This window comes from Anarhichas minor, unplaced genomic scaffold, assembly GCF_050575085.1.
Source record: "Anarhichas minor isolate MPS153535 unplaced genomic scaffold, ASM5057508v1 ptg000040l, whole genome shotgun sequence".
Classification (NCBI taxonomy): Eukaryota; Metazoa; Chordata; class Actinopteri; order Perciformes; family Anarhichadidae; genus Anarhichas; species Anarhichas minor.
The window spans coordinates 1994818-2021437 of record NW_027466486.1 but is presented as its reverse complement, the minus strand read 5'-3'; the positions used below and the strand labels follow the sequence as shown (position 1 = coordinate 2021437).

At 40.9% G+C, this 26620-nt stretch overlaps 2 protein-coding genes across 2 annotated transcripts; both read right to left on the bottom strand.

Moving 5' to 3' along the window:
- Positions 1–103: 103 nt before the first annotated feature.
- nin (ninein (GSK3B interacting protein)) lies at positions 104–25541 on the bottom strand. The gene is made up of 28 exons (XM_076107981.1): positions 25253–25541; positions 22159–22371; positions 21170–21263; positions 19903–20075; positions 17422–17467; positions 17159–17334; positions 16459–16605; positions 15987–16154; positions 15662–15798; positions 15344–15484; positions 14742–14916; positions 14508–14618; positions 14200–14283; positions 13932–14067; positions 13652–13773; positions 11945–13059; positions 8978–9076; positions 8821–8881; positions 8182–8349; positions 7979–8095; positions 7608–7721; positions 7291–7437; positions 6721–6900; positions 6476–6607; positions 6277–6378; positions 5520–5612; positions 2491–2604; positions 104–1154 (listed from the first exon to the last, which is right to left on the bottom strand). Exons 2-28 carry the CDS (start codon positions 22348–22350, stop codon positions 942–944), a joined length of 4557 nt encoding a protein of 1518 aa, XP_075964096.1. The 5' UTR covers positions 22351–22371; positions 25253–25541; the 3' UTR covers positions 104–941.
- On the bottom strand, positions 9250–11849 carry LOC142967935 (uncharacterized). Its single transcript, XM_076107590.1, has 3 exons — positions 11839–11849; positions 9469–11763; positions 9250–9265 (listed from the first exon to the last, which is right to left on the bottom strand). Exons 1-3 carry the CDS (start codon positions 11847–11849, stop codon positions 9250–9252), a joined length of 2322 nt encoding a protein of 773 aa, XP_075963705.1.
- Positions 25542–26620: the final 1079 nt, after the last annotated feature.

Below are 26620 nucleotides of genomic sequence, written 5' to 3'. Positions count from 1 at the left end.
TACTTTTCCATTACCATCTATAGACTGATAGACCTGCACTGAGAAGATAAACTCCAAACAGCAGCACACACAAAAAATGAATCCAGTAAGAAATCAAACCAGACACGATCCATGTATTTTATTTATACCTGGAATACAAAAGATGACCCTGTTTTCAGCTTTAGTGCTCATGCTTCACTTTAAAGACACTTCATTTGAATATAAAACATTCATAATGGCACAGCTTATAGGAAACTTTACATATTGCAACAGTTTATAGGCTTTTAATCAAATGCATTTAAATAGCAAGTGTTGCCACTTGACATTCACTCGAGTGACGTCAGGTCGTGTTACATGACAGCAAACACTGAAAAGGTCACCGGATTATTTGACTGTTCTGTACACATGATTTTACTACCGACAGGTTTGTTTCTTCTTTACATAAGGTCTCGAGAAGCAAAGGAAAGACGGATTAACATAATTAATCTCTTTGCCAACATAGACAAAAGAACCCTTATATAAAAAGTGCACTTCAGTGTTGCTTTCCTTTTTCTCCAAAGAGAAATAGTGTCATAGTAAAATATTTACTTATTTACCAACAACAGTTACTGCTTTAAAAGATATTTTAAAATGATAAATTACTGTCAAATATTTTCTTTAGTCCAACTTCACATTTGGTTCTTCATAGGTCCAACACAATATAAACTTAGAAAAAAACAAATACAAAATATTGCATATTTAAACAGTAACATTTTAGGCTTAAAAGACATAAAACATGCCAGAGGAAATGCAACGGAAAGACCCTTTCTTGTGCATTTGACTGCATCTATTGCACCAGGGTTCAAGCAATGACACATATATTTTAAAAGACGTATGAGTAAACAAACAGTGCACTGTATGGTTGACTTTGGACAGCTTTGCTGTTAATGTCCCGAGTACCTGTCGGCGTTTTAGGAGATATACTATGGGCATTTATAGTGGTACGGTGATGGAAGCGGCGAGGGGTTTAGGTCACGCACTATCTTGTTCAGGCTGGAGATCTTCTCTTCCAGCAGGTAGTTCTTCTTCTCTGTGATTTTCTGCCGCTGCTCAGTTCTCTCCAGAGCATTCAGCAGCTCGGTGTTCTCCTCATACAGGTCTCTGATCAACACGTCCGCTTTGCCATTCCTGTGCAGCTAGAAAAGTCAAGAGAAAATACACGATAAAGGCTTTGATTATTCCATAATGAATCTCATTTGATGCAGCCAGAAGGAAAAGCTGTGTGGCCATTGACACATAGCTTAGCCGATATGTAGCAAAGACATTGCAATACAAAAGGCCAAAGATGTGTCCCCAGTAATGTAGAATCAATGTCACTATTACATTGCTGGTTGTCCCTCTCAGAACATACAGTATCTTATCACAATTATTTACTAACCACATTTAAAGTCTTCTCTGTTTTGGTGGCTATGAGTAATTTATCTCCCTCCTGGAAGATAAAGTCCCGACAGAAAGCAACAAAACCGCTTTCTCGGCTGCAAAATATTGCTTTGCTGAATGATTTTACGTTTGTGTATATATGTTCTAATAAGTTGGTGTTTAATGTGAATTTGTTATCTTGGGATTTACCATTTTGTTTTTTTGGTGTAATTATTAATGAATATGTAATTCAGTTTTGGCAATAATGTAACTCATGTCAGTGAAGCTTATTTGAATACGAGATGACAACAATGACACTTCTCAAGAAAAGGGAAACTTACTAGATCCACACTTTACTCTGAGAACTCATTCTTGTGATGTTTTGACGTCTTGTTGGGATGATCCCCATTTTCAATTTTGCTTCCTCTTCTAAATATGTCTTTTCTAATTTTGTATTCTTTTAGATTTAAGGTTTACTTTTTAAATATTTCGGATAATTTCTCTTGGTTTGATATTTTAACAATGTTATTTGTTTGAGAAGGATGATTTTATCAATCGTTAACGTGACATTTGTTTCAGGTGTCTTTGGATATTTGGCTGCGGAGTTCTAAGATTTTTTTTCTCCCTTTTTTATTAGTTGTTACAACCGGTGGCTTTAGTGCAAAGAAGCGTTTCTTCACACAGTGAATTTGATGCATGACGGAGGTCCATGACTGAAACGTTGTGTCTTTAATAAACTCTGATGACAGTGTGTGTGGGTTTTCAAAAACACTTTAGTTTTGAGAAGTTTCATAAAAAGTTAATATTGGGTCCAAATCTTTTCGAATTTTAAAACTCAAATATGAATATCTTCCTCAGGAATACAGCACTGCAACTGTTAAACTGTAAATCACAACTTCCCTTAGAAAACAACTCCATGCTGCTTGTATCCACTTTAAGAAATGGAATAAAAAAAAAAGTTATGTGAACATTTATGAAAGGCATTTCCAAGACGCATGATTTTGGCCCTCTTGAAAATTAAAATGATACGTATGATTTATTTTTTTAACAATTCTTTTTTCTTTTAAGAGACAACACTGAGTTGTTGACGATTCTGAGCTTTTTTGAACTAACCTGGTCTTTCAGCTGAGCAACCTTCTCTTTGAGCAGCAGTTTGACGTTACGCAGCGACAGTTCTATTTCCCTCATACGCTCCTCCATATTCTTCATCTTCCACTCCCTTTCATCCTGGTGAGAAGACAGTGAGGGATGTCAATTTTCTGCAAATGTGATGAGGAAATTTGAATTTTCTTCCCTCTGAGCTGAAGTAAACTGAGGAAAATCAAAACATGTAGACCACATTCTAATGAGCTCGAAGCTTTATTAGATCTTAAATTCAGCATTGAATGATTTCTGGTACATTTCTAAAGGAGAGGACACTACAAAAATATAAATAAGTATAAAATTATGCCATAAATTCCAGATAACTACAAAAATAATTTAATGCATAAATAAAATACATTTTAACATGATTTCTATTAAAATAAATAACAAAACAATAAAACAAATACATTTGAGTCGATACATGGTGCAAAAAAAAGGAAGACTCACTAACTGACTCATAACACATATGACATTAACTGATCACTACTGGGGACAAACAATGATTTGGTTCATCATAATAAACACCAGAAAAACATTCAAAGTTGTGTGACGTGTTTGAACAGTCCCTGTTCAGGAAAAAAAAAACATAACCCAGACACACGTGATTCACTTTGGTTGTGCAGCAGCAGCAACACAGATAGCTTGAAGAAACATTCCACTATGTGTAGTGTCAGATAAGAAATACAGGCATAAACAGCAAAAGATAAACAGTGAAAACGCAGTACCTACATTAAGAAATCTCATACTGGACGCAGACGGTAACGTCAACTGACAATTACACGTTTCTTGATTGTTGGAAAAGGCTCAGAAGGCTGTCAGGCACTAATCTGACCTCAACTTAACACTCCTCGATGATCATAAGGCAAGATTTAGCCTCTGAGGATGTATACACCCTGTCTCAGACAATGATAAATGGTACAAGTGCACAACAGAACATTCCCAGAAAATACACCCTGCGTTAAAAAGATTCCCCGTATTAAAACTACAAAATGTTTTTAATGCACAAAAGGATGGACCCTTATAAAAGTCAAATACGGTCAACAAACCGCTCTGTGTTTGCTGATGTTACATTGGATATGGCATGACAAAAATCTCAAGAGCCTCTTCTGTGTTTTCCTGCCACCTAGCAGCAGAGAAATACAATTACACATTCATGCCTTTTCAATCAGGCACCACATTTGTTCACAAATCTCCTATAAGGATGCAGAAAGGGTGGCATCAGGCGCCACAGTCAGATTTTGGTTCCAAACAAAGCAGAGAAAGAGGAGCCGGTATGAGAAAAGAGGAGCAGTCTTTGAGGTGAAAAAGAAAGACGCTGGTGTTACAATCCACCGATCCGCCGGTAGCTGTCTGCGTGAGCCGCCCGCTGCTCCGGCCCCTGGAGAGACAAGGCAGGTACACTTCACCACGGCTCCACCCTCTCCTCTAACCCTATTTGAGACTTATTTAGAACAACGCGTGCAGTACAAACTGGGTTTTGAGAGAAGTGGGCATTTAGGGGGCTGCTGAAAGAAGCTAATCATTTGCATTATGGGAAATGCTTACAATACATACTATAGACTAAAAGTCAAGATATCCTGGCTTCTTCCGTTTTTACAGTTTTAGAATAGAATGAACTGAATCAGACATATAATGTGTTAACGGACATGAAATTAGCAAAAATGTTTTGTTTTGTCTGGGTTCCGTTTGTTTATGAGGCAGCGTTGAACATCATGTAAACTGTTCAAATTTGTATGAGGTCAATACGTTGTGATGTTAGCTCTGGTAAGTATATGATTAATATATATTATTATATTATGTATAAAACCAGATAACACAATAAAACGAATAAACTGACATGAATGTTAACATCATAAATGTATAGTATACACAATTATAGTAAATGGGATCCACTACATTCATGGTAACCTTCTGATAACCAGTAGGTGTCATGCTGCAGATAAAAATGACAACAAAAAGTCAGATGCTATTAAAACACACTATCGGTGGGATGACACCATTTACAGATAAACTGGAACAAACTACATCTATGTGGTTGGGGTGAGACGAAGGCTTGTGCAATGTGACAAATGGAAAAACAGCCACCAGGACCACACCCAGCTGATCACACCACTGCAGCTACTCAAGTCCCCAGACGGAAAATTAAATAAAGACAGCGAGTTCAGAAACACACAGGCACCGCAAACTAAACACCAAACCCAAAAAGTAAACACTACACACACACACACGACATAAGGAGGTGAAGACAGACGGGTGTTGACATGGATCCGTGACATGCATCAAAGTAAAGAGCAACGCAAACTCAGCATTCAAACAAAAAGGAAATGGAAAATAAAAATAAACGAGGATTATAACAACAAATGACACTCAGCTCAGGTGAAATTATACACTTTTGAAGGAATTCATTATTAATATTCACTTTATATTCAATGCTCAGCATTTTAGTGAGGTATCAATTTTCTTTGAATTTCCTCGCATATTTAAAAAACACATAAAATGTATTTTTCAGCACCTGAATTGAGTGACTTATTTGAGTGGGCACAGTTTCTACACCAAAGTGAGAGTGAAAGAAATACTATGGGTGTGTTTACATTTAACTCCCATTATATCCCAAAACAGCTCCAACATGACATTTGGTTCCCACCTTACAGCTATTAAAGATGAATTCATGGTAAAAGCAACAACAGATGGCTGTAATGTGACCAAAAAAAGACAGTGAAAGAAAAATGGCAGGAGATGAGTGTAAAACCAAACCGTGCAAAGATGCAATGGCACTAAACCTTCAGGTACTAAACTGCTTGTTCAGGTTTTTTGCTCTTTGTAAGATCTCAAAGCAGATTCTGGGAAAATGTAGTTTGAAAACATACATCTGTTTATCCTGTAAGGGATCATTTAATTTGCAAGCCTACAAGAGTTGAATGTAGAAAAGCAGTTTTTTTTGTTTTCATGCATGCATTTGCCTGAGGCTGCTATCAGGGAAGGTTAAGGTTGTAACGTACCTGCATGTTGTCCGGATCTTCACCTCGATGCTGTCCCCGAGGCATCCTGTGAGGTGATGGAGGCAGAAGTCCCACCAACTGAGCCTGAAATGTCTAAACAAAGTAGAAACATACAAAGTCAGAACAGAAATACACAGTACAGTATGAGGTCATTTTATTTAACAATAATCTAATAACTCTAATTCAATTTTTCCAATATGAATCTGGCAAAACAGTACGTTTACAGGTTTATTGTGGTTAACGAAAACTGACACTAAAACTAGAAGTTAAAGAATAAAAAGGAAATAAAAAAACTACAGTGAACAACGCAACACAAACTAACAAAATATAAGTGTAATCTCTTTTGTTTTGTCTATTTGACTTCTTCATGACACAGTAACTAGTGTAACTAGTGTATCATGCTCCAGATACCTGCTTCCATAAAACCCTTTTTGTACCGTAAATCGTGGATTTTATTATAATACTTTAAAAACTGAAACTAAAACCAGTAAATTCCTCTAAATAAAAATGCAACAACTTAAGCAATCTTAAAACAAAACTAAAATCAAAACCAAAATGAAAGACTTTATAAAAATAAGAATGAATACAAATTTCAAAACTATTATAACTAGTGCAAAAGTTGCAACCAGAACACAAGCATAAAGAAATCAAAGCACAAGTTCTTTATATATAAAAAAAATATATACTCAATTTAAAAAACCATAAACCAATGTCTTAAACAACAACAACACGAGAATAAGAGGAGAAACGTTGGTACCTCTAGCAGCTGTGTGGACAGTCGAGCCATTTGGGCTCTGAGCGCTTCATTTTCTTGTTGAAGGTCTTCCAGCTCTGCGTGTCCTTGTCCTGCTTCACAGCCCTGAAACACCCAAAGCACATGTAATAAGAATTTAAGCCACATAATCAGCGTGTTTAGAAAAAAAATAAAAAAATCTGGTTAGATATATCCAGTTCACCTTGGTGAGCTCCTTTTGTGCCTCGAGCTGCTGCTTCAGAGAGGCGTTCTCCTGTTCCAAGGCCTTCACCAGGGAGGACTGAGTCAGTTTGTGCTGCTTCAGGGACAGGATGGTAGCATCAAGCTGACGGACCTGCACACATAAGATAAAGGGCTTATATATTAGTGACTGAATGAGAGACTGGAGCACTTATACGACTGTAGATTTTTAACGTTCATCGCAGTTTGCTGTAGGACTCGGCTCACCTTGTCTCTGGACTGCACGAGGTCTCCTTTGACGTTGCGGACTTCAGCCTGAAGCCTCTCGTTGTCCTGCCTCAGCAGTTGCTGCTCCTGGCCCACCAGCCGAGACATCTCCTCTCTGTACAGCTTCTTGCTCTTACTCTGGAGACCACTCGAGTGAAAGGCCATCTCCAAAACGTGGTTCTGTGATGAACAAACGGTAAAAAGGTCATGTCAATGGAGTTTGTGGCTTTTGAAGAGAGCGTAAATAACGAATTCAGTTCCCCGAAAGAAAGGGCGGTCTGACGGCAATGTAAAGCGGTGAAAATATTCTAAATATAGCATAAACTTATATCAATATTTTTAGGTGGCTGAAAGGTTTTTCCTACATTGCTTTGCTCTTGTGCTGGTACTCCTGTCTGTTTCAAAAAACTGGGAGAGTGCCGACCGCCATCTACTGTAAGTAATACACTGGCTATAGAGAAGTAACTCACACAACCACACTTCAAAACACTCAAACTATCCCATTAAGTCTATTTTTTCAAGTCTTCCTTTTTTTTTGCCAATTATGCATACATAAAAAGAAATTATTACTTTATCATTGACATTTTGCAGCTTCTTGTGTAGCACTGTAACTTCATGTTTAAGGGAATCCCTCTCCTTCTGCGAAACACGGAGCTCTGACTTGAGACGAGCACTTTGATGGTTCACAGCCTGAAGAGTTTCATCCACTGTCTTGACCTAGAGTAGAGAAAGGGACGTATTAGATCCTGAATAACACCGTTTTTGGGGGTTTAACTTGTTCCCAGTTGGTTACAAATCTGTTTAATTACTACGAATAGTACGTTAAACCAATTCTTAACATCAATTGATTGATACAGATGATTCTGTGGGTTACAGCAGACTCTCACCCTCTCTTGAGCTTTGGCTAGCTGGCTGCAGAGGCCCAGAGTCTCCTTATCCACACTCATCCGCTCCTCTACCAGGTGGCAGAGCTGAGTCTCCATCGAGTCTACTTTGACCGCCTGAGAACCAAAAGACAACTACAGTTGTAATTAAACCATCCTTTATGTGCACCTTCAATGCTCTAGCTAGACCACACCACGATATCTCTGAATAATTTGAACATAAATGATTTTCTGATACTTGTATTCAATTAGATTGTCTGAGTCATTTCTTGGCAAGAGTAGGAGGTGTTAATGCTTTATAACTTTTGTGCCCGTGTCATGCTTTCATGGATCTCACATTAACCCCGTCAAAGAGTCGACGGCCTGGTGCTCACCTTCTCTCTGAGGCCAGAGAGCTGCTGTGACAGCTGGGTGTTCCTCTGCTCTGCTTGTGCAGAGTCCTCCAGAGCTTTGGTCAGCTCTGCCTCCAGAGCAGACACACAAGCTGCCAGCTAACACAAAACAGCCACCAATTAACTACCAGCTACGACCAGCACGACACCACGATGACCATCGTCAGTCATAAAACCCTGTTTACCTTGTTTTTCTCTTCCGCGGTGAACGCCTCCCTCCTCTCGTTCTCCTTTATCAGCTCTGCCAGCTGCTGCCGTAGATTCTCCATGTCAGAAATGTTTTGGGCATTTTTCTCCGACAGCATCCCATTCTCATCCCCGAGTTGCTGGCTCTGCAGATGCAGCTCTGAAATCTGCAGAGAAGATAATATATGTTATTGGCTGCTTCAGAATGAAAGAGGAATTAATTGTGTGGAGACAAAATTGTTTCTGATGACTTTTTCGACGGATGGCAATGTTGGCCAGTCAGTTGATCCACCACTGAAATATCTAAAATAAGCATGGATTACCATTACATTTTGTAAAGACATTGACGGTTCCCAGAGGATGCATCCTAAGGACTTTGGTGATCCCCCGACTGTTCTTCTAGCACCACCATGAGGTTGTTGACAGTTGTTTTTTACAGAAATGTCTCGACAACTACTGGATGCATTGTCATGAATTTGGTACAGACATTGATGCCACCCTCAGTACAAATAAGCACGTTAGCAGGTCTTTGCTGACATTAGCATTTAGCATACATTAGCATTTAGCTCCACTGTGCCTTACGTACAGCCTCACGGATCTGATCGCATGACTGTACACTTAAAAAGTTACTTCAGTACCTGTTTCTCTGCCGCCTTTCGATCAGCAATCTTCCCTTTTTTCAGATGCTCAAGTGTTTGTCTAAAATCAAACATTAGAAGACAATTTCAGTTTACATGACAAATTAACAATGATCATTATCAAATACGTGTTTAAATTAAATGTGTCGTTTCTTACATCAGCTCCTCCTGGACCTCTTTTAAGTCCTCTTCCTTCAACGCAGCAATCTTCTTTCTGAGGACCACGTTTTCTTCAGCAAGACGACTGGCCTCAGAACTACAGATAGACAAAACCACTTTAAAAAACTAGATTCCAACTATAATAAAACCGAACATGTCAGAATGCACATTTATAATTCAGTGGGTAGATGTATACTGAGTCACTTGCTACATATTGATTAAAGCATCTTATTCTGGCATCTACACACATTGAACTTGCAATTGTTTTTGCTACTCCACTGGTGATCTACAGGGATCAAAGCAGCACAAGAGCTAAAGATCTGTTGCATCTCATAAAGGAACCTAATCACGGGATGGACAGACAGCACGACGTTGAGCTCAAGAACTAAAGGAGGAGCGCTCTTAAAAATCAAAGCACCACAGGGATGAGCCAACGAGAAGCCACAGGAGACACGGAGGGACGGGATCCTAGTTTTTCCTCCACGTTACCTATGCGCCTGCGTTGTTGCATTTAACGACTGCGACTTGTCCTGTAGCTCTGTGATGGCTCTGCGAAGGTTGGTGTTCTGTTTCTCAAAGTCCTCACAGCTGTCCTCCAGATCAGTCACTCTCTGAACTTTATCCAGGAGAGACTCCTCCGATTGTTCAGCGCCTGGGTGAGCGGCTGAAAGACTCTCACCCTGCCTCTCCATTTCACTGAACAACTTGGTAAGCTTACTGTTCTCTGCTCTCAGCCGGCTGATCTCATCCACCAGTGCAATCTGCTGATCTTGGAAATCATGGAAAACACTGATCTGACTTTCAAGGCTCCAAACTGTCTTTTCGAGTTCACCGTTTTGGTCCTTCAGTTTGGCATTTTCACAAATGCAATCTTCATATCTAATCTGAACATCTGTCGTCTTTAAGGCCTTTGCCTCCAGCTCTTTGACATGCTCCATTAAAAATAGCACCTTAACTTTGAGGCTATAGTTTTCCTCCAGTATCTGGTGGCCAGTTTTGATCTTTTCTGTGTTATGAGCCAGAAGATTCTCTAGTATGTCTGTCTTCTGTTGAAGCAAAGAAATCTTGTCATGTAGGAGGATGTTCTCCTCGGTGGCAGTGTTATACAAAGCCTGTATCTTAAGGAGAGAACATTGACTGTCCTCCCAATCACCATCTTCATCCTGACAATCATGTGCGCAGTCTTCCTGTATTTTAGCGGTTAAATGTTCACAGTCTGAAACAAGTTCAGCTTCCTGTGTACTGTAATAAGAGTTATTTGGTAAACACCCAACCTCAGCATCCGCTAGAGACAGTTCATCTGTCTCCTCCAGCACTGAGGGATCCACCACAGTCTCATGACATGGCTTATCTTCACGGAAAGGGATTTCACTGACCAAAGTCAGTACATCTGGAGGTTTGGTCTCCCTCTCACATGATTCTTTATTCTCACCGTCTTCATCAGCATCGACACCTTCAGACGCCTCAGGGGATGAGGTCAACTCACACGGCATCTCCGGGGAAACGGCTTCATTTTTGGATTCAACAGTTGAATGATTTCCAATGTGAACATCTGGGCTGAGGCCATCACATGACATTGATTCAGAGTCTTCATGTCCGATTTCTGCAGAGCAACAGTCTACTTCGGGGTCTCCTTCAACTTTCTTGGGAATTGAATCTCCAATTTGCAAATCTTCGGGAACAGCAACAGCTTGATTAACTTCTGGCATGTTGTCTCCTTGATCATCACTGGCATCAGAGACTTTTTCATCTAATTCATTATCCTTTTTGATCATTGCATCATTTGTGAGATGGATTACAGAAGGTGCCAAACATGTTTCCTGGTTTTTACCAGAGAATGAAATACATTCTTCCTCCTTTAAAGTGTGTATTTCATTTGATTCTTCGATTTCTTCTTCCTTAGCCTTTTCTGCAGAAGACACAACCTGATTGAATATCAACTCTAGCTCTTTAATTCTGATTTTAAGCACATCTCTTTCTGCAAGCAGCTCTTCTCTGTCATTCTCTCGATTATCTTCTAACTTTTCCTCAAGGTTGGACGTATGTTCCTCTAGCGCTTTCCTCTCAAGCTCAAAGTCCACGGCTGCCCGTTTGAGCAGCATCTCAACCTCCTCGATCATCATCCTCAAATCATCGCGCTCAGTTAACAGTTCAATCCTCTCAACAATCTGCCTCTCAGAGATAGAAAGCAACTCCTTGTATTTTGCCTGAAGTTCTGACTGACTGCTGAGAAGTTCTTCCCTCTCCTGTTTAAAATCTTCCACCGTTTGATTGAGCAGGAGCTCAGTCTCGAGCGCTTTCCTCTCAGACTGAGCGAGATGCTCGTCTTTGGTTTCCAGGCTCCCTTGAAGCCGGTTATGGAGGTCATTCAGCTGCCTGCTCAGCGCTATCTCTTTACTCTGAGCCGAACTGATAAACTCATCCAGCTCATTTTGCAGTTGCTGTGTTTTCATCACAAGTTCTTCCATTTCCTGTTTATGAAGACTTTCTATCTCATGTAGTCGTTTTGTCCACTCTTGATCCACTCTCTCTTTTTCTTGCTCCATGGCCTCCTGCATTATTCTTCTTTCTTCCTCTGCGTTCTCCAGCGCCTCCTGTATTTGTGCCTCCCAGTGGAGCTTCTGCTCGACATGCCGTTCAGAAAGAGCCTTCAGCTCACTTTGGTAGTGCTGTTCAAGTTTCAAAAGATCAGCCTGAAAACGCTCTGCAACAGACTCTTGATCACCTGAGAAACGACTCTCCACCTTCTTGATTCTCTGGGTGAAGCTGATCTCGATTTCCCTCCTGTACACGGTTATGTAATGAATGTTACTGCAACTGTTTTGAACTCTTTATAGTACAAGTTAAAACAAAACATACGTTTTTAGCATATTAGATCATTTACAAGGACAAGGCAAGTTTTATAGATAAAGAAGTTACTATTATAAAAGCACAATTAAAAATCTCCAAAAGCCAAATATCTCACCTCTCCTGAGCGATGTCATCTCGTAGTTTATCCAACATGCTGCTGAGAGCGTCCCTCTCTCCGGTGTGCTTGACCATCAGCTCCCTCATGGCCTCACAGTGGCTCTCCTCTAGACGAGCCCCCTCCTCTGCCATTAAGCATTCTACTCTCTTCTCCTCCTCCTCTTTCTCAGCCTCGAGCTTCTCCCTCTCTTTGTTCAGCCTCTCCTGCAGCATCCCTTCATAATCCTCCTCCAGTTGCAGCCTCTCTGTCTCCCACTCCTCCCTCAGCTTTTTCTCCCTCTGCTCAAACTTCTCTTGTACCTGCAACCTTTCTTGAAGTACTCCATCGAGCAGAGCCTCCTCCTGACGCTCCTGAAGCTGGGCACATTCACTCTCGCACTGCTCCCTGAGCTTGCCCTCCTTCTCTTCGTGTTCCCTGACAAGTCTCAACATCTCTTCCTCCAGCACCACCTGCAGAGACTCATTGTTCTGCTTGTCCAGCTGAGCCCTCTCTTTCTGCCACTGCTCTGTCAGCCTCTGAACAATCTCCTCACGCTCTCCCTCAAACCTCACCTTTGCCTCCTCTAGTCTGGCCTTCAGTTCGTCCTCATGGCTTTGTTGCAAAAGCTCTTTCTCCCTTTCGCAATCATCCAACAATCTCTTCTCCAACTCAGCCTGTTCTTCCTGCGCTTTCTTTCCCTCCTCTTCCAGTCTTGCTTTAAAAAGCTCTTCCTGCTCTTCCCCCAGTTTCTTGATCTCAATGGCGTGTTGTTTCCTCAGCTCGTCCATCTCTTTTACAAGATCTTCATCCATCTCTGTCTGCTGGGCTTCGAGGGTCTTCAGCTGCTCCTCCAGGTCTGCAGTGTAGGTGTGGGCCTCTAGCAGTTGTTGTCTGAGATTTCCCACTTGCAGATTGTCGAGCTCTTCCCTCTCCTCGGCCTGCTTCTGCTCCAGACAAGTCTGCTCCAGCTCCGCCTGCTCTAGCTGGCTCTGGAGCTCCTGTCTGTGGCTCTGAACGCTGGCCATCTCCTCCCTCAAAGCCTGGACCTCCTGCTGGTACTGGAGGGCTATGGCAGCCTTCTGGTCCTCATGCATCTCCCTCTGCTTACCTACCATCTCATCAAATTCATTGATCTGTGGTGATAAACGAAGAGGAAGTAAATGAACAGTATGCCTTTTAATAAATACACTTTTTTACTTTGTGTGCCGAGAGCAACACGAGACATGATCATCAATCGACATGTTTGTACGCTAAATGTGAAGCTACAGCCAGCAGCCGGTTAGCTTAGCTTACCTACAAAATACTGGAAACGGGGGGGGGGGGGGGGGGAAACGGCTATTATGGCTCTGTTCAAAAAGGTATCAAAAATCTGCCAACCAGTTGTTTAATAGTTAGCTGTTTACCCGTGTTTCAAGTCTTTTATCCAAGCTAAGCTAATCATATCATTTGTTGGCATTATCTTCAGATTTACAGCAGACACAAGAGTGATGTTGATCTTAGCGAAGAAGGAAAAGATTTTAAAGATGTCAAACTTATCCTTTGAAGACTGTCAAATAAGTTAAGAACTGTGGTGCAGCCAATAAGACCAGGTAAAGACTAAAATGCCTCAATCCACTAGTTTGATATTACATCAATATGTCTCCCTGCTCTTCCCAGCTCTATTTTTTTATTACAAAAACACACATCTAATACACTGAAATATAAAAAGATATTTACCACACTAACCTTGCTTTCCAGCTGGTTTTGCAAATCCTCCATTTCCTGAAGGTGTTGCTCCTTCAGCTGCTCCAACATCATCTCTGCCTCAAGGCTGATGCTGAAAGGCTGAACCTCCTCTGAACCAATACCTTCAAAAAGTCAAGTTACAGGTTGGTGAAGCTGGTGACATTTGACACAAGGTTTCCTTGTTTCTATGCAAAAAGACTATGTTGGGATTGTTGTCGTGGACAGATGTAGTTAGGGCGCTGTAATTAGCTCTCCAGGGAATGTACAGCACATGTGTTACCTGGATCAGACTCCATGCCGGGGCTTTTACTCTCCAGCTCTTCAGAGAGAGGCTTGTGGCAGGGCGGATGAACTCGTCCAAGACTGTGGAACTCCTGCAACTCTGACTGCAGCTCGTCAATACGATCCTGCAGTTCCTACAAAATGAGAGCACTACGAGTTAAACGTCTACGAAGACAATATTACTGTCATCGCTTTTTGAATGTCTCTGCATGTAGAAAAATAAAAAATAAAAAGGTGGGCAGTTTTAGTGACTTAGATGCAATTACCCTGTAATGAGCTTCATAGCCGCTGCGTAGTTCTTTAATACGGTCTTCTTGGAGTAAGAAGTCTGCACTGCCAGGGTCCCCAAACTAAAGAAAATAGTGATAATTTACAAGTTAATAGTTTGTTTGCTCAGAAACAATAAAATAAAAACAAAAAGGCATGAAAAAAGACAAGAACAAAAAGTAAACAAACGTAAACAAAAAGGCAAGCAGAAAAAAACACACTAAAAACAAAATAATAATAGATATGTGTGCAAGTAACAGAGAAACTCAGTATTGAAATCATGTCGCGCCATAAAATGTCTCTGTACCTTTTCTTTCATAACGTTGTCCAAAATTGTCTGGAGTTTTGTATTTTGGTTTTGTGCCTCCACTAGTGTGTCGGTACTGTCTAGCAACTCCATTTCAAGGCGTCTGTTTTCCTGAAATAAAAATATAGACACAAATAGACACAGAAATATTGAGTCATGTCAAGGTTCACAAGTGCTTTGTGCGTTAAGAAACGATAGAAAAACACATTAGAAAAAAAAAAAAAAAGAGGGTACCTTCACAGAGATGGAGAGGTGGTCTCTGAGAAAAGATTCATCCTCCCTGATCTTGTCCACCTCCGCTTCCAGTTCCTCGCGCTGCAGGCCGGCCTGCAGCTGCATCTGGTCCATCTCCTTCATCAGCTCAGATCGCACTGTTGATAGCTTCTCTTTGTGGTCCTGTTCAAGCTTCCTGAAGACATTCAGGTAGACAGAAAACCGGGTGCAACGCTTACAAAGAAGACTACAATACTGACTGTGCCAAATGTTAGGAGGAAGCTGGATTCAGCACGAACGGTCGGATTTCTTTGAGTTTAGCAGGCTTTGTGGTTAAAATAAATAAAATGTACTATTTTAATCCTTAAAATCAACCACGGTAAAATGTAGGTAAAGAGACAAACAGAAGTACATAAAACTGTATATATATCATTATTATACAACAATCGAAATGTTGTTTTAATGTTATGTACTTTTGCATTTTTATGCTTTGGCAACATTGTTTTTTCTGTGAAACATTCGTGCCAATAAAGTCACATTGAATTGACAAACAGACGGCACAGTTAAACATTAATAATCTAATTATTCTGAAAAGATAAACATTTATCAGAGGGATAAATTACCTGAGATCAAGGTAGTTCATATGTTCAATCGCAGAGTGACGTTCATCCACCTCAGTGGAGAGTTGAGTTTTTAGTTTCTCTGCTTTTTCCAGGTCAGATCGTATTTTCTCTTTCTCCCTGACTTCTCTGTCTACACGCTCTCTGAAAAGAGAAAAACAACAACAGGGACAATAATTGTACAAAGATTTACACATGACACGGAAAGAGAAACAAACCAACGATTATCCTGCAGGTTTTAACAGGTTCAAATGATTCCAAATGTACTTATTGAATATGAAAAAAAAAAGAGAGAGATCTGAATGAGTGACTTATACTCACAGAAGATATCGGATCTCAGCTTTGAAACTCGCCAGTGCTGCCTGGTGAATCCCATTCTTAGTAAGGAGTAGCTCATTCTCAAGTGCCATGGTGAGATCACTGAGACTCAGTTTTCCATCTAGGCTGAAATTCAAAGCCTGCAAAAAACGTCATAATTATACATTTGTCCTTTTTGTGAATATCTCAGATTATATTTTTTTACCAAGTATTTTGAAGTTTTGTTTTCTAGCAAACTGCAATAATCTGATTTCCTTTATGCCATCGGCTGTCTGAATGAATGAATTTGTACATTTTGAAACAATCAACACTAATGGCCAATAGGTACCTGCAGGATCTCAGTGCTGTTCTCTATTCCCTCATCTATCCAGGCATCCAGGATGTATTCGACTGGAGTGAAACCGGTACCGTCATCAAGGGTGGAGAAGAGACGCATGCCAATGGTGCTGGTCAGAGCAGAAAGAGTGGCTATCCTCCGACCTCCCTCATCAAAGGTCTGTACGGGGGAAAATTGCCTCTTTTTACTGAAGAAAACAGTTAATCCCCAAAATTCCACTTTATGCATTTTTGTAGACCAAATGTAACCTGACATCTGGTTTTAAATGACTATATTAGAGGAACTATAAATTAAAAATGTTTTTGTCAATTAACAATTTGTCTTATGAACGATGACATGATAGGTATTTTCTTTAACAAAGGCTAGGACAGAGAACAATAATAAATATTTAAAAAAATACATATTAAAAGAAATGAATTGACAAGGGAATCCTGTGACCTCGTAGAGCTCAACAAACAAGTACCTGAGTGGAGTGGTGTCGTTTAAGCTGTCTGTAGGGCGTGGAGGCGGACGGTGTGGGGGGTTTGTTGTGGTTTACAACCCTGGAGACAAACTCCTGAACATTCATCACTCCATCGCCGGTTAGACTCTGGAGGATATCCAAATTCATCTGAGAAATAAATGCATGTTCTTTTGTCTCAACACTTGCTGGAGAAATGACAGAATTTGTTTGTGAGTGATTTTTTTTATCGTTTGATTCCCTCGGGTTGATTTGAAGGTTGTTAAGTGCACAATTTGTTTAGGATTTCACATGAACAAAGGCACTCCAACCAAATAGTTTACATGTATCTAGGGCTGTTATGATTAGTTATCGAGAGGAAATAAACCAGCAACAATTATGGTAATCAATTAATCATCATTAAATATTTTATTCTAACTAAGAAGCAAAGATTCAAGCATCAAAAATGGAGAAATTAATCATTTGGGGGGAATTTAAGTATTGGTTAAACAAAACATGTGCAGACATCACCTTACTCTCCTATCATTATCACCACATTCATTTAGAGCCATTAGTCTTTTTTATTTTTTTGCAAAAATGGATTTCTAATGTGGCACTAGATCAGAGAGCATTTAAATAAAGTGTGATTTAAAAAAAAAAAAAAGTCAAAGTGATTTTAAAACTTTTAACACATTGATCGTCTCCATTCACTTTTGAATCTCACCTCCAGGCCCAGGTGTTCACAGAGCGCGAGGAGTTCGGAGTGACCGGCACATCCGTGCCACGGTATCTCCAGCTCGTCACAGGCGTCACGCAGTCTCTCCTCTGAGCAGCCCGACAGAGGACAGACGGCTCCCCGGGGTGTGCTCGGCTCGTCGGGGTTCCAGAGATGCATCTGGCCTGAAAACAAGGTAAGAAGAGACCGTGATCGTTCTGTGACAACATCTGTAGAGTGAGTTTTCTGGAAATACTGCGTCTTTGTCGTACCTTCTGCCTCGTACTCCTCTGTGCTTGTTTCGTGAACATTCCAGCGCTGTTAAGAGACAAAAACACTTAATATTGTACATACATACATAAATATCACAAAGAGGCTTTAAATAACATATCTAACATGTCTTTTTTTGTGTGGAAATAACTGAATATTAAAATCTCCCAGCAGGCCGATTGTCTCACGTGACAATCAGCTCTTTATAAGTCCAAACATGTTTTTAAATTAGGAGGGGTTTAGTCTGGATGCAAAGAGGAAGGGGGGGGGGGGGGGGGGGGGGTCTGGTAAATAAATAAAAAAAGCATAAAGGAGCTTTTGTGACGGCACGAGGGCATTAGGGATGGTCAGTGTGCAAATGAGGAATGATGTAATAGAGAAAATGTGTCACGGTGAGACACACTTTTCTCTATTTTCTTTTCAAACATGTTAATAGTATGTTCCTCATGCCAATGTCCAACATATAAAAACGTAAGTCTTAAATCACATGAGTAAGATGTTGAGAAGTGAAAATGAAACGCTCACTCAGGAAAATATCACGTTTTTTAAATGCTTTTTGAAACTAAAAATCAGGACATTTCACAGTTTAAAATCCAAATGACTTTTTCTTACTCTTAAACCGTTATTGTACTACCAGCAGAGGTACGATTTTAACGTAAACACAGTTTTACACTTTTGTGCTTGTCAAGGAATATGCGAGGAGGAGGGCTTTATGTGGGTGTGACCCACCGTGCTCCAACCCGGTCCCAGCGTGACCATCTATTGTCTGGGAAGCAAACAGTGAGGGAATGAAGAACAGATGGGATTCTGCAAGTGGCGTTTTGATACATGGTGTATAGGCATCCACGAGGGTGGGGGTAGTGGAGCTCATTGTTCCTCTGTCACAGTCCTTCACCCTCCTCCTCCCACAGCACCCGGCCTGCAGTCTCTGGTGCAGAGCCCCCTGACCCATCCCCATCTGCTGGTCCCCAGGCCGGACATTGTAGCATTGTTGCAACTCAGATTAGTCAATACCAAGACACGCTTCTGTTCGATGTCTCGAACAGTGTTCGTCTCGACGCTGGCAGGCATCTGGGGCGGAGTCAGGTGCGCAGACAATACACAGAATATTAACACGTTCATCCGTGCACAAGCTGAACCGGCCATCGTTATAGCATCTTGGTGACCGGTCGGGTGCTTTTCTTTGTAGTGATTTATTCTGCTGCAGCACATCCATGATTAAACATTAGAATGAAAAATCCACCTGTTGTCAAAAGGCCACAGCGGTCAGTAAATACTTACCAAAACTTAAACATAGGGCTGCATCGAACCATCATTTTGATTGTCTAATAGTCTTTTGATAATTGTTTCAAATAATCAATTCATCGTTTAATCTATAAAATGTCCGAGAATAATAATCACACTTTCAAAGAGCCCTTGGTTGGCATCTTTAAATTGTTTGTTTTGTGCAACTAAATGGACCAAAATCCAAAAATATGCAATTATATAAAACAGAGAAAACTGCATTTTTTTCACATTTGAGAAGCTGGCACTACTGACTGTTTAGCAGCTTTTTGTGATAACTTATATAGACTAATAAATTGACAGCATAGCCCCATTACTTACAGCCCAATACATTTTCAGGACAAAAGTGGGACTGTTAATGTAAATTTCCCATCCTGATTTCCATTGCAGGCCACGGACGTATGAAGTGGGAGTTTAGACCTCCGTACATATGTCAAACCACTCTCCAAGTCAGCAGAGAGAGCAGGATAATCCATGAAAAGGATCTAGAAGATCAGCCAGAGGAACCATGCAGAGTGTTCAGCTGTGCGTGGCCATGACTGAACGGATGCTACACAACTCTGTGACACCGACGCATGTCGCATTCAAGCCACTACTGTCCTGTGCAGAGACAATGGGAGGCGCCTACTGTCAATCTTAAATAATAAAAAAGGACTCAACAGCAAATGTGGGAAAAATAAATAAATCGACAGCCATAAACGCAACAATCAGCTCCGGTCTCTCTTTTTATCTGCTGAAAACTCTGATGTGTTTGGACCTGGAGATGTGCATTCCTAAAATCCCTGCGTTGTTGCCTTGACAGCCACATCACAGCCAGCATGTGCACTCAGGGCAAAGTTCAACTCACAGATAATCTCATCATGACACATTAAACTGACCACACGGTACAACGTTACGCAAACATCGCAGTTACATCTGGACCACAGGAGGCTGTTTAAACAACAATTATGCTCACAGTCGTATTTACAGACAGAGCTGCGTTGATATGCGATGAACGAGGCCTTGTGAATCCTGCGTTTGAGCGTCTATATGACATTTCAGGATCTGCCCTGCATGCCACTAAGCTGATTAGCTAAGAATAACGCCTCGCTGACGGCCTGCGGCTGCCAAGGAACACAGCACGTGCGAGGACAGGAGGCGATAAGGACGACGTCTGAAGGTTCAGAGCGGCGCTCGAATAACTCAGAGATCATCATTACCTCACGCTTCCGGGGAACAGCAGAGTCATAGTTCTCCTCCAGATCTTCCTCCGCCACCGTGTTTGCATTTGTAACTTCAGAGAAGTCTGAAATGGGCTCCATGAACTCCGGCGTGGAGCGGCGGCCATAACGTTTACTGCCCTTCACGAACTTTGGTTGGATCGCAGGAGATTCTGACGGGGTTACAAAGACAACTCAAAATTCAAATAAGAGTCCTGATTACTTGCATATGTCATAGTAATGCCTGTACAACAGATGACGTTAAATACAGAAAGAAATATGATCAATGACTAACACGTGCCGCAGCCTTCAGCAACTACTTCTCCAAAAGTGGTAAGAAAACAATCTTTTAAAGCCACATGTTCCTACTTGTTTAAATGAAACCGAAATATAACTACAGGTCGACAGTGTTTTAGGTGAAAAGACTTTACGCTTCATTAGCTTTAGGACATAATAAATATTGACGGTGAAGTATTTACTCCGACAAAGATCAGACTTCATTTTTAATGATAATGGTAATGCAAATACTAAACAGAGGAATGATATATGTAATGCTTGGTTTGTTTATACACTTATGATCATACAGGGCGAGTCTGTCGCTCCTTTGTGATCTCTCGTGTGAGATGTTACCTTCAAAGAAATAACTGAGCAGAAAAGATGTTGGTATTAACCAGGCGTCTGAAATATTCATTCACAAAAGTATATTTGGGAGTACAAACAAATGTTTCCAAGAAATCCCTTAGTATTCAACCACTCTTTGGGTTAACTACATCCATAAAATAACAAACTATGCCAGTGGTGCAACCATGACGGTGCAAATAGTTCAACTGTCGGCTAATTGGCTTTGGGCCTTTCTCTTTTGGCTCTGTGCGTCTATATGTAGATTTACAGCTGGATCAGCAAGTGGGCTGTTCCTCTGACTCAGCCTTCACAGTCACCTTCTCCACTTAGTTGACTTGTTGAGTGGAAACGGTCTCAATCTTAAACCGATGCCGTCATGAATTACAGATTCGGTTTTTATTTCGGCTTCATGCTTTCCGAATGTAAATGGGCTGCATTCATAAAGCGCTTCACAATATGCCTCTCGTTCACCCATTCACACACATACACCATTCATACACCAAGCAGCCATGCAAGGTATCGGCTCGTTCTTGCGGAGATCCTGAGCCACAGTCAAACCTTGTGTTTGTTTTCAGACGGACACTGCATGCATTCTAAAAGACATTGTCAGTGTGAGAAATCTTTAAAATCAGAATCCAGACTTTACCTGCTTTTGACAATGTCTCCTGTTCTTCTTGTTGTGGCTCAAGAGTTGATGACAACACTAGAATCAGTGCATTCTTGAACTGGTCAAAGTCAACCTGAAAAAAAGGACAAAATGTTACATAAAAGAGAGAAAATGCCAGCAATGCTTAGTATGTGAAGCGCAGTAAAAAACAAAGCAAAAGTGCATGAAATTCCTCAGACTGGAGGTCATTCCCAGTGTGCCGGGTGCAGGCTGGGTGTCCCTGGGTGTCTGGGGTGGAGGAGGGTTTGCTGAGCAGGAGCAGCGAGGTCACACTTCAAAAATCAACAGCTGCTAACCCTGAATATGTTGATTTTCTTTGTGCGTCGAGGCTGGCGGCTTTGCGTGGTTTTTCTTCTTCTTTTGACTTTATTGTTGAATGCCATGGGTATGCAATCAGTTCACATTTCACCCCCCTCCCACCCACCCAAACATGCAAGACAATAGCCATCCGTCTGTCCACACGCTTAAATACAAACTCGACTTTATGCAAAAGTGTGGAGGTTAGCAATTTGAAATCTGTCTTATCCTCCTACTTTAGGGTGGAAAACCTCTGTATGTACAATCCATTTTATGCAAACTGAAGTCCAATTACACAGATCAGACCAGCGTCTTTTTTTCATTTCATACATTTCCACAAGGAGCACCCTTAAAGCTGGCTTGGTTGTCCTGACGACAGACACCTGGGACGAGGGCTGATGGGGGCACATTTTCTCCTCAACGAGACGGCTAACAAAGCACCAAAAAGCCTGGAGGACACAAAGACCTGAGAGCTGGAGTGACTCAACACAGGGGTCTGCCAAATTCAAAGGATGCACAGGACGCTCTGCACAGGGAAAGCCGAAAGGCCAAGACTCACATGTGCATCAGAAAAGCAACAATGATAATTCTGCAAATACAAGTTTTCTGAACAAATGACTGCACAGCGTAAACCACCTGTAAGACAATCAATGGAGGAGGGATAAACTTACCCTGGCAGTGAGGCGGTCCTGGCTCTGCAGCAGCGTGTGGAGAAGAGCTGGTGTGGCATCATCCAGCTGCAGCGACAGGCAGAGGTCGGAGAGTTCCTCCGGGCACAGAGAGCCGGAGCCGCTGACATCAAAACTGTTAAAAACTTCTTTTAGGCGCTCCTCGTAGTGGTCCTGCTCTTGGGTGTCATCCATCCCACAGGACAGCACCCTGCCCTGAAAGACAAGGAAGGGAAATACTCGTTTCATAACGCTTTCCATCACATTGTAGCTGATGAGTCTATTCAGAGTGAGAACAATAGCAGAATTCAACTTCAATCACTGTTACAAAGCAAAAACTCAAAATCAAAACAAGGTCCTAATCTCTTCACCCTAAATGAAGAGTATTATAAATCCAATCACTGTGAAAAGATGCTCACACACACAGGGTGGAAACATCTATCTCAACAGCATGCCTTCCTAGCAGCTACTTCCTCTGAGAGTGCCGCTGAGCGACTGCGCTAACAACACATCGCTCCAGCGTCATTTGTGGCGGAGGCTTTGGCTAATCCAATTAGAATGATTTGAGAATCAGGTAAATTGATCGACACGGCCAAGTCTGACACTGACCATCACGCTCTTTTTAACACCTTTAGATGAGATGTTTCATGGCCCGTGTACTTCAACCTGAGGCACCCTCAACTAGTACACAGTTCTATAAAAGTTTAAACACATTCAATGTTGTGATGATAATATCAAAATGTAAGGGGGTCTGATTATGCATAGGCTGAAACAAAAAGTAGTTTTCTTTAAGAATAAATACTTCAAACTGGTGATAAAGACGAAGGACAAAGACAGCAAAGTGTCTCTGAACCAATCGGGAAGGTTACAGTAAAAGCCTTAAGCCAACATTTACTGTCAGGCAGCACCAGTTACAGAGACATGGACAAACTAGTTTTACTTTCTAATCGGATGCATCATTGCTTTACTTAAAAACAATAAGAACCCTTTGACAAGGCAAGAGTAGGTTTGTGGACCCACACAGAAGTCTGTCGTCCAGTTCAGCATGATTTAGCCATGTTTGTCTCAAGCAATAATAGAAACGCAAACAATGGATCTTGGGTAATTGTTTAGGAAGCTGGTCTTTCATTTAAAACAGATAAATGCGAGACGTAATCATGTGACCAACTTCAGCAACGTCATAACTCATAGACGGTCTTCCACCTGAGGCTTAAGGATCATACACACGTCGTTGTATTCTGAATTGTGTACCTAGTACAACACTTTTAATGTCTTCAGATGTCTGACGTAGTTACGTTTTAGTTCTGTTTCATGTTTTTCTTGCTGCAAAAAGAATTTCCTCTTGTGGGACGATAGATATCTGAAATTAACTTTGTTCTAACACAAACATGATACAAGTACTGTGTATAAGACCTTGCGAATGGAGTTTCAAATTAAGAGCTACCCAGTTTGTGCCTAAATGTCTATACAAAGAGAACCCTCCTGACCCCTGCTTTTCCAGCTGCTCTCAGTGAGATCATCTAGCGCTCGGCCAGGTGTCCCCCACACCCCGGACTCGGGGTACCCATTCACCACAGACAATAGAGACAAAAAAACAAATCAGTATTCTGCATCTGCACATTTGAGCTGCTTATGAAATGCAAGAAAATCATAGCTCAGCAGTATGACAACTTGTCTAGAACCATCGTGGACATTTGAGAAACAAAAAAAAAAAGCATCAAAACAAATGTAGGAAATAAAATCATAATGTTTTCATTCCTAACAGCACTGGCCTGACCTTATTTCAATTCTTTACGAAGTAAGTTTCACTACACACACACACACACACACATTGCTTGCGTTGTCCAAGCAGCCTCTGAGCCAATTATCCCGGTAGCCGTCCTGCTCGGCCACAGCGGCTGACGGAGGCTGAGGTTTGGCAGCTGCTGCAGCCAAAGAATCCCTCTAGACCAGGTCACAAGAAGGAGGTTAATCCTTCACACCAACCAGGCATTCACTGACACTGGCAATTACTACTCACAAATGTCAATCTGGAAAAGTAAAAATGACAAAAACTTGCTCTTCAACATCAGTAACGTTTAACACTGCTGGGTATATCAAGGTTTTGTTGGAGCCCTTTTGGGTTCGGAGACGATGATAACTATGGAACAAAGGGAAGTTTCCTGCAATAACCTATTGTCTGTATGTAGAGAAAATCACATCATGAAGAAACATCTTATCAGCTACAGTTAGAGATAATCATTGCAACTTCACAACCTGAAGTGAATAAAGAGCTATCTAAAGCTCACAAAATGTAATCAGAAAATGTTTAAGGGAATAATTAAGAATAACTATCCAATATTTCATTTGGCACATATTTTACAGGTATTTTATATATTTATTGTGTCAATCACCCACAAACACCATATTCTAACATAGAGTCCCTCAGGTCTGTGATTGCTTTATTTCACAATTTTTGTGCAAAGTTCTGGTCCTCGTCTTGGACCCTTTACCTATCCATTCCCATCATGCAACATATTCTTAATCACGATGCATTGATATCATCTTTTGCTATAATTTGGCACAGGTACAACAAAAAACAACCACATTAACTGCATTGTACAAAGTCACTCATGAAATCCACATCACTTATTTATGTACAGGATGCTATTAACCTGCCCACACTGCCACAAAGTTCACCTGGCATCAAACTGCAAATCACATCGCCTCACTTTGAACACTTCCATAGTACAAGCTGATAGATGATTGGAGCAAACAGTGTAGAAGAATGTGTCACACAAAACAAAACTGGGCACCACAAAAATCTCATTAAATACTAGCCAAGACTGTCAAAGTGTTTTCTTTAGGATGTGAAAACAATGTCTAAAAGTTTAAAATAAACCATTTTCAAGGCAACATTTAGAGAAAAGTTACAGGCGTTTTTACAAAACTTTTAAGGATTTTCAAAGCAACTGTGACAAGTAAGACTATCTGAAATGTAAGTTACAAAGTACACACATAGTCTCACACGAACAGTTACTTAGTGAATGAATGTTGATCTAGCATCAAAAGTGAAAGCAACCGTTTAAATGTTGCACAATAAGCCCAAAACACTCACCAAAGTCTCCGAACTTGGACGACAGTTGGCTCCTTTTCCCCCAAACTTAAGTTCGGTGATTCACGTTAACTTGTGGAACGCTGGTATAAAATAAACGTTCACAACATTTTCTCCCGGAGTCGCGTGGCGGTTTCCTCGCAGGTAAAATATCCTTTCCAGAACAATTAACGAGCCGTTAGTCTCACGATGTAGTCGGTTTTGTCGGGACTTGTTGGAGACGTTTTATTCACCCCCAAAAAAAGCCCCGGAGAGTGTGGTGGACGCTTTGTGTGCTCGCCCGTGTGTGACATCCTCCTCCGGCTTGTAGCGGATTTTGAAAAGAGGCTGGAAGAGGAAGGGGCGGTGACCGAGAGCCTGCGACGGTCTGACTGGCCACAGTTTGGCCCCCTGTCGACCAAACCAACACACTAAATTCGATATAATGCTTCCCCGATTTGAAATATAATATCCCTTTATTATAGTATTATTCGACTGTTGTGTTGGGTATTTAGTCCAGCACTCCTTCCGTTGGTTGCAGTTCAGACTAGCATCCACTCATCATTGGACATAGTTACCAGTGATGAAGGAAGTAACTTCAGTAAAACGACTAAGAATACACTGTAAAAATACTCTTTTGTAAGTTCTGCATTGAACATGTGTTCAACTAATGCTTATTTTAATTACGGGCTAATCTGATTGATTTAATTTTATCTCCATTAATCGATTGATTGTTTTTTTGATTGATTGATTGATTTTTGATTTGATTGATTGATTGGTTTGCAAACATTCTCAAAATAGTGAGAAAGGCTAATAAGCAAGTCCAAAGTGAGACCTATTGTTTTGTCTAACCAGCAGTCCAAACCTCAACATTTTGTTAAAAACTAAATTAAAGATAATCAAAAGTTAAAGCAACACATCTTCACACGAAACTGGAATTAATACATGTTTTTTACATGAAAAATGACTAACGATCACATAAATTATTAAAAGTACCTACAATTTGTACTTTATTACAGTACTTGAGTAAATGTATGAATTCCACCACTGATAGCTGGCCCTATGTTTTGCTAAATCCTGAACAAGGAAAGGAAACAATGATGTGGTCCCATGACAGAGCACTGTTTACACTCTAAACAATTCTGCCCAAAAAAACTGAAGGCTGTTTACTCAAAACATTACACAATGCACAGAGTTGCATCTTTTGGGATAGGACAACCAACATACAGACAACAGAAAGTTTTTTTGAATTTCCCTCTTTAGAGCCATTTCATGTCCCTGGACATGTGCTGGTTGGTCTGTGAGGCTACAATAAAACTCTAAACCCAGTGATGTAATGGCATTTTAAATATTTCCATTATCTACTCCACTACTGTACATTTCAGAAAGAAA

Excerpts from the sequence above, each read along its gene's own strand:
- nin (XM_076107981.1), bottom strand. The coding sequence starts at position 22,350 with ATGGATGACACCCAAGAGCAGGACCACTACGAGGAGCGCCTAAAAGAA. Across the intron at positions 16,606-17,158 it reads GTGAACACCTGGGCCTGGAG|ATGAATTTGGATATCCTCCA; the intron begins GTGAGATTCAAA and ends TTTATTTCTCAG. Across the intron at positions 14,917-15,343 it reads ATGAACTACCTTGATCTCAG|GAAGCTTGAACAGGACCACA; the intron begins GTAATTTATCCC and ends GAATGTCTTCAG.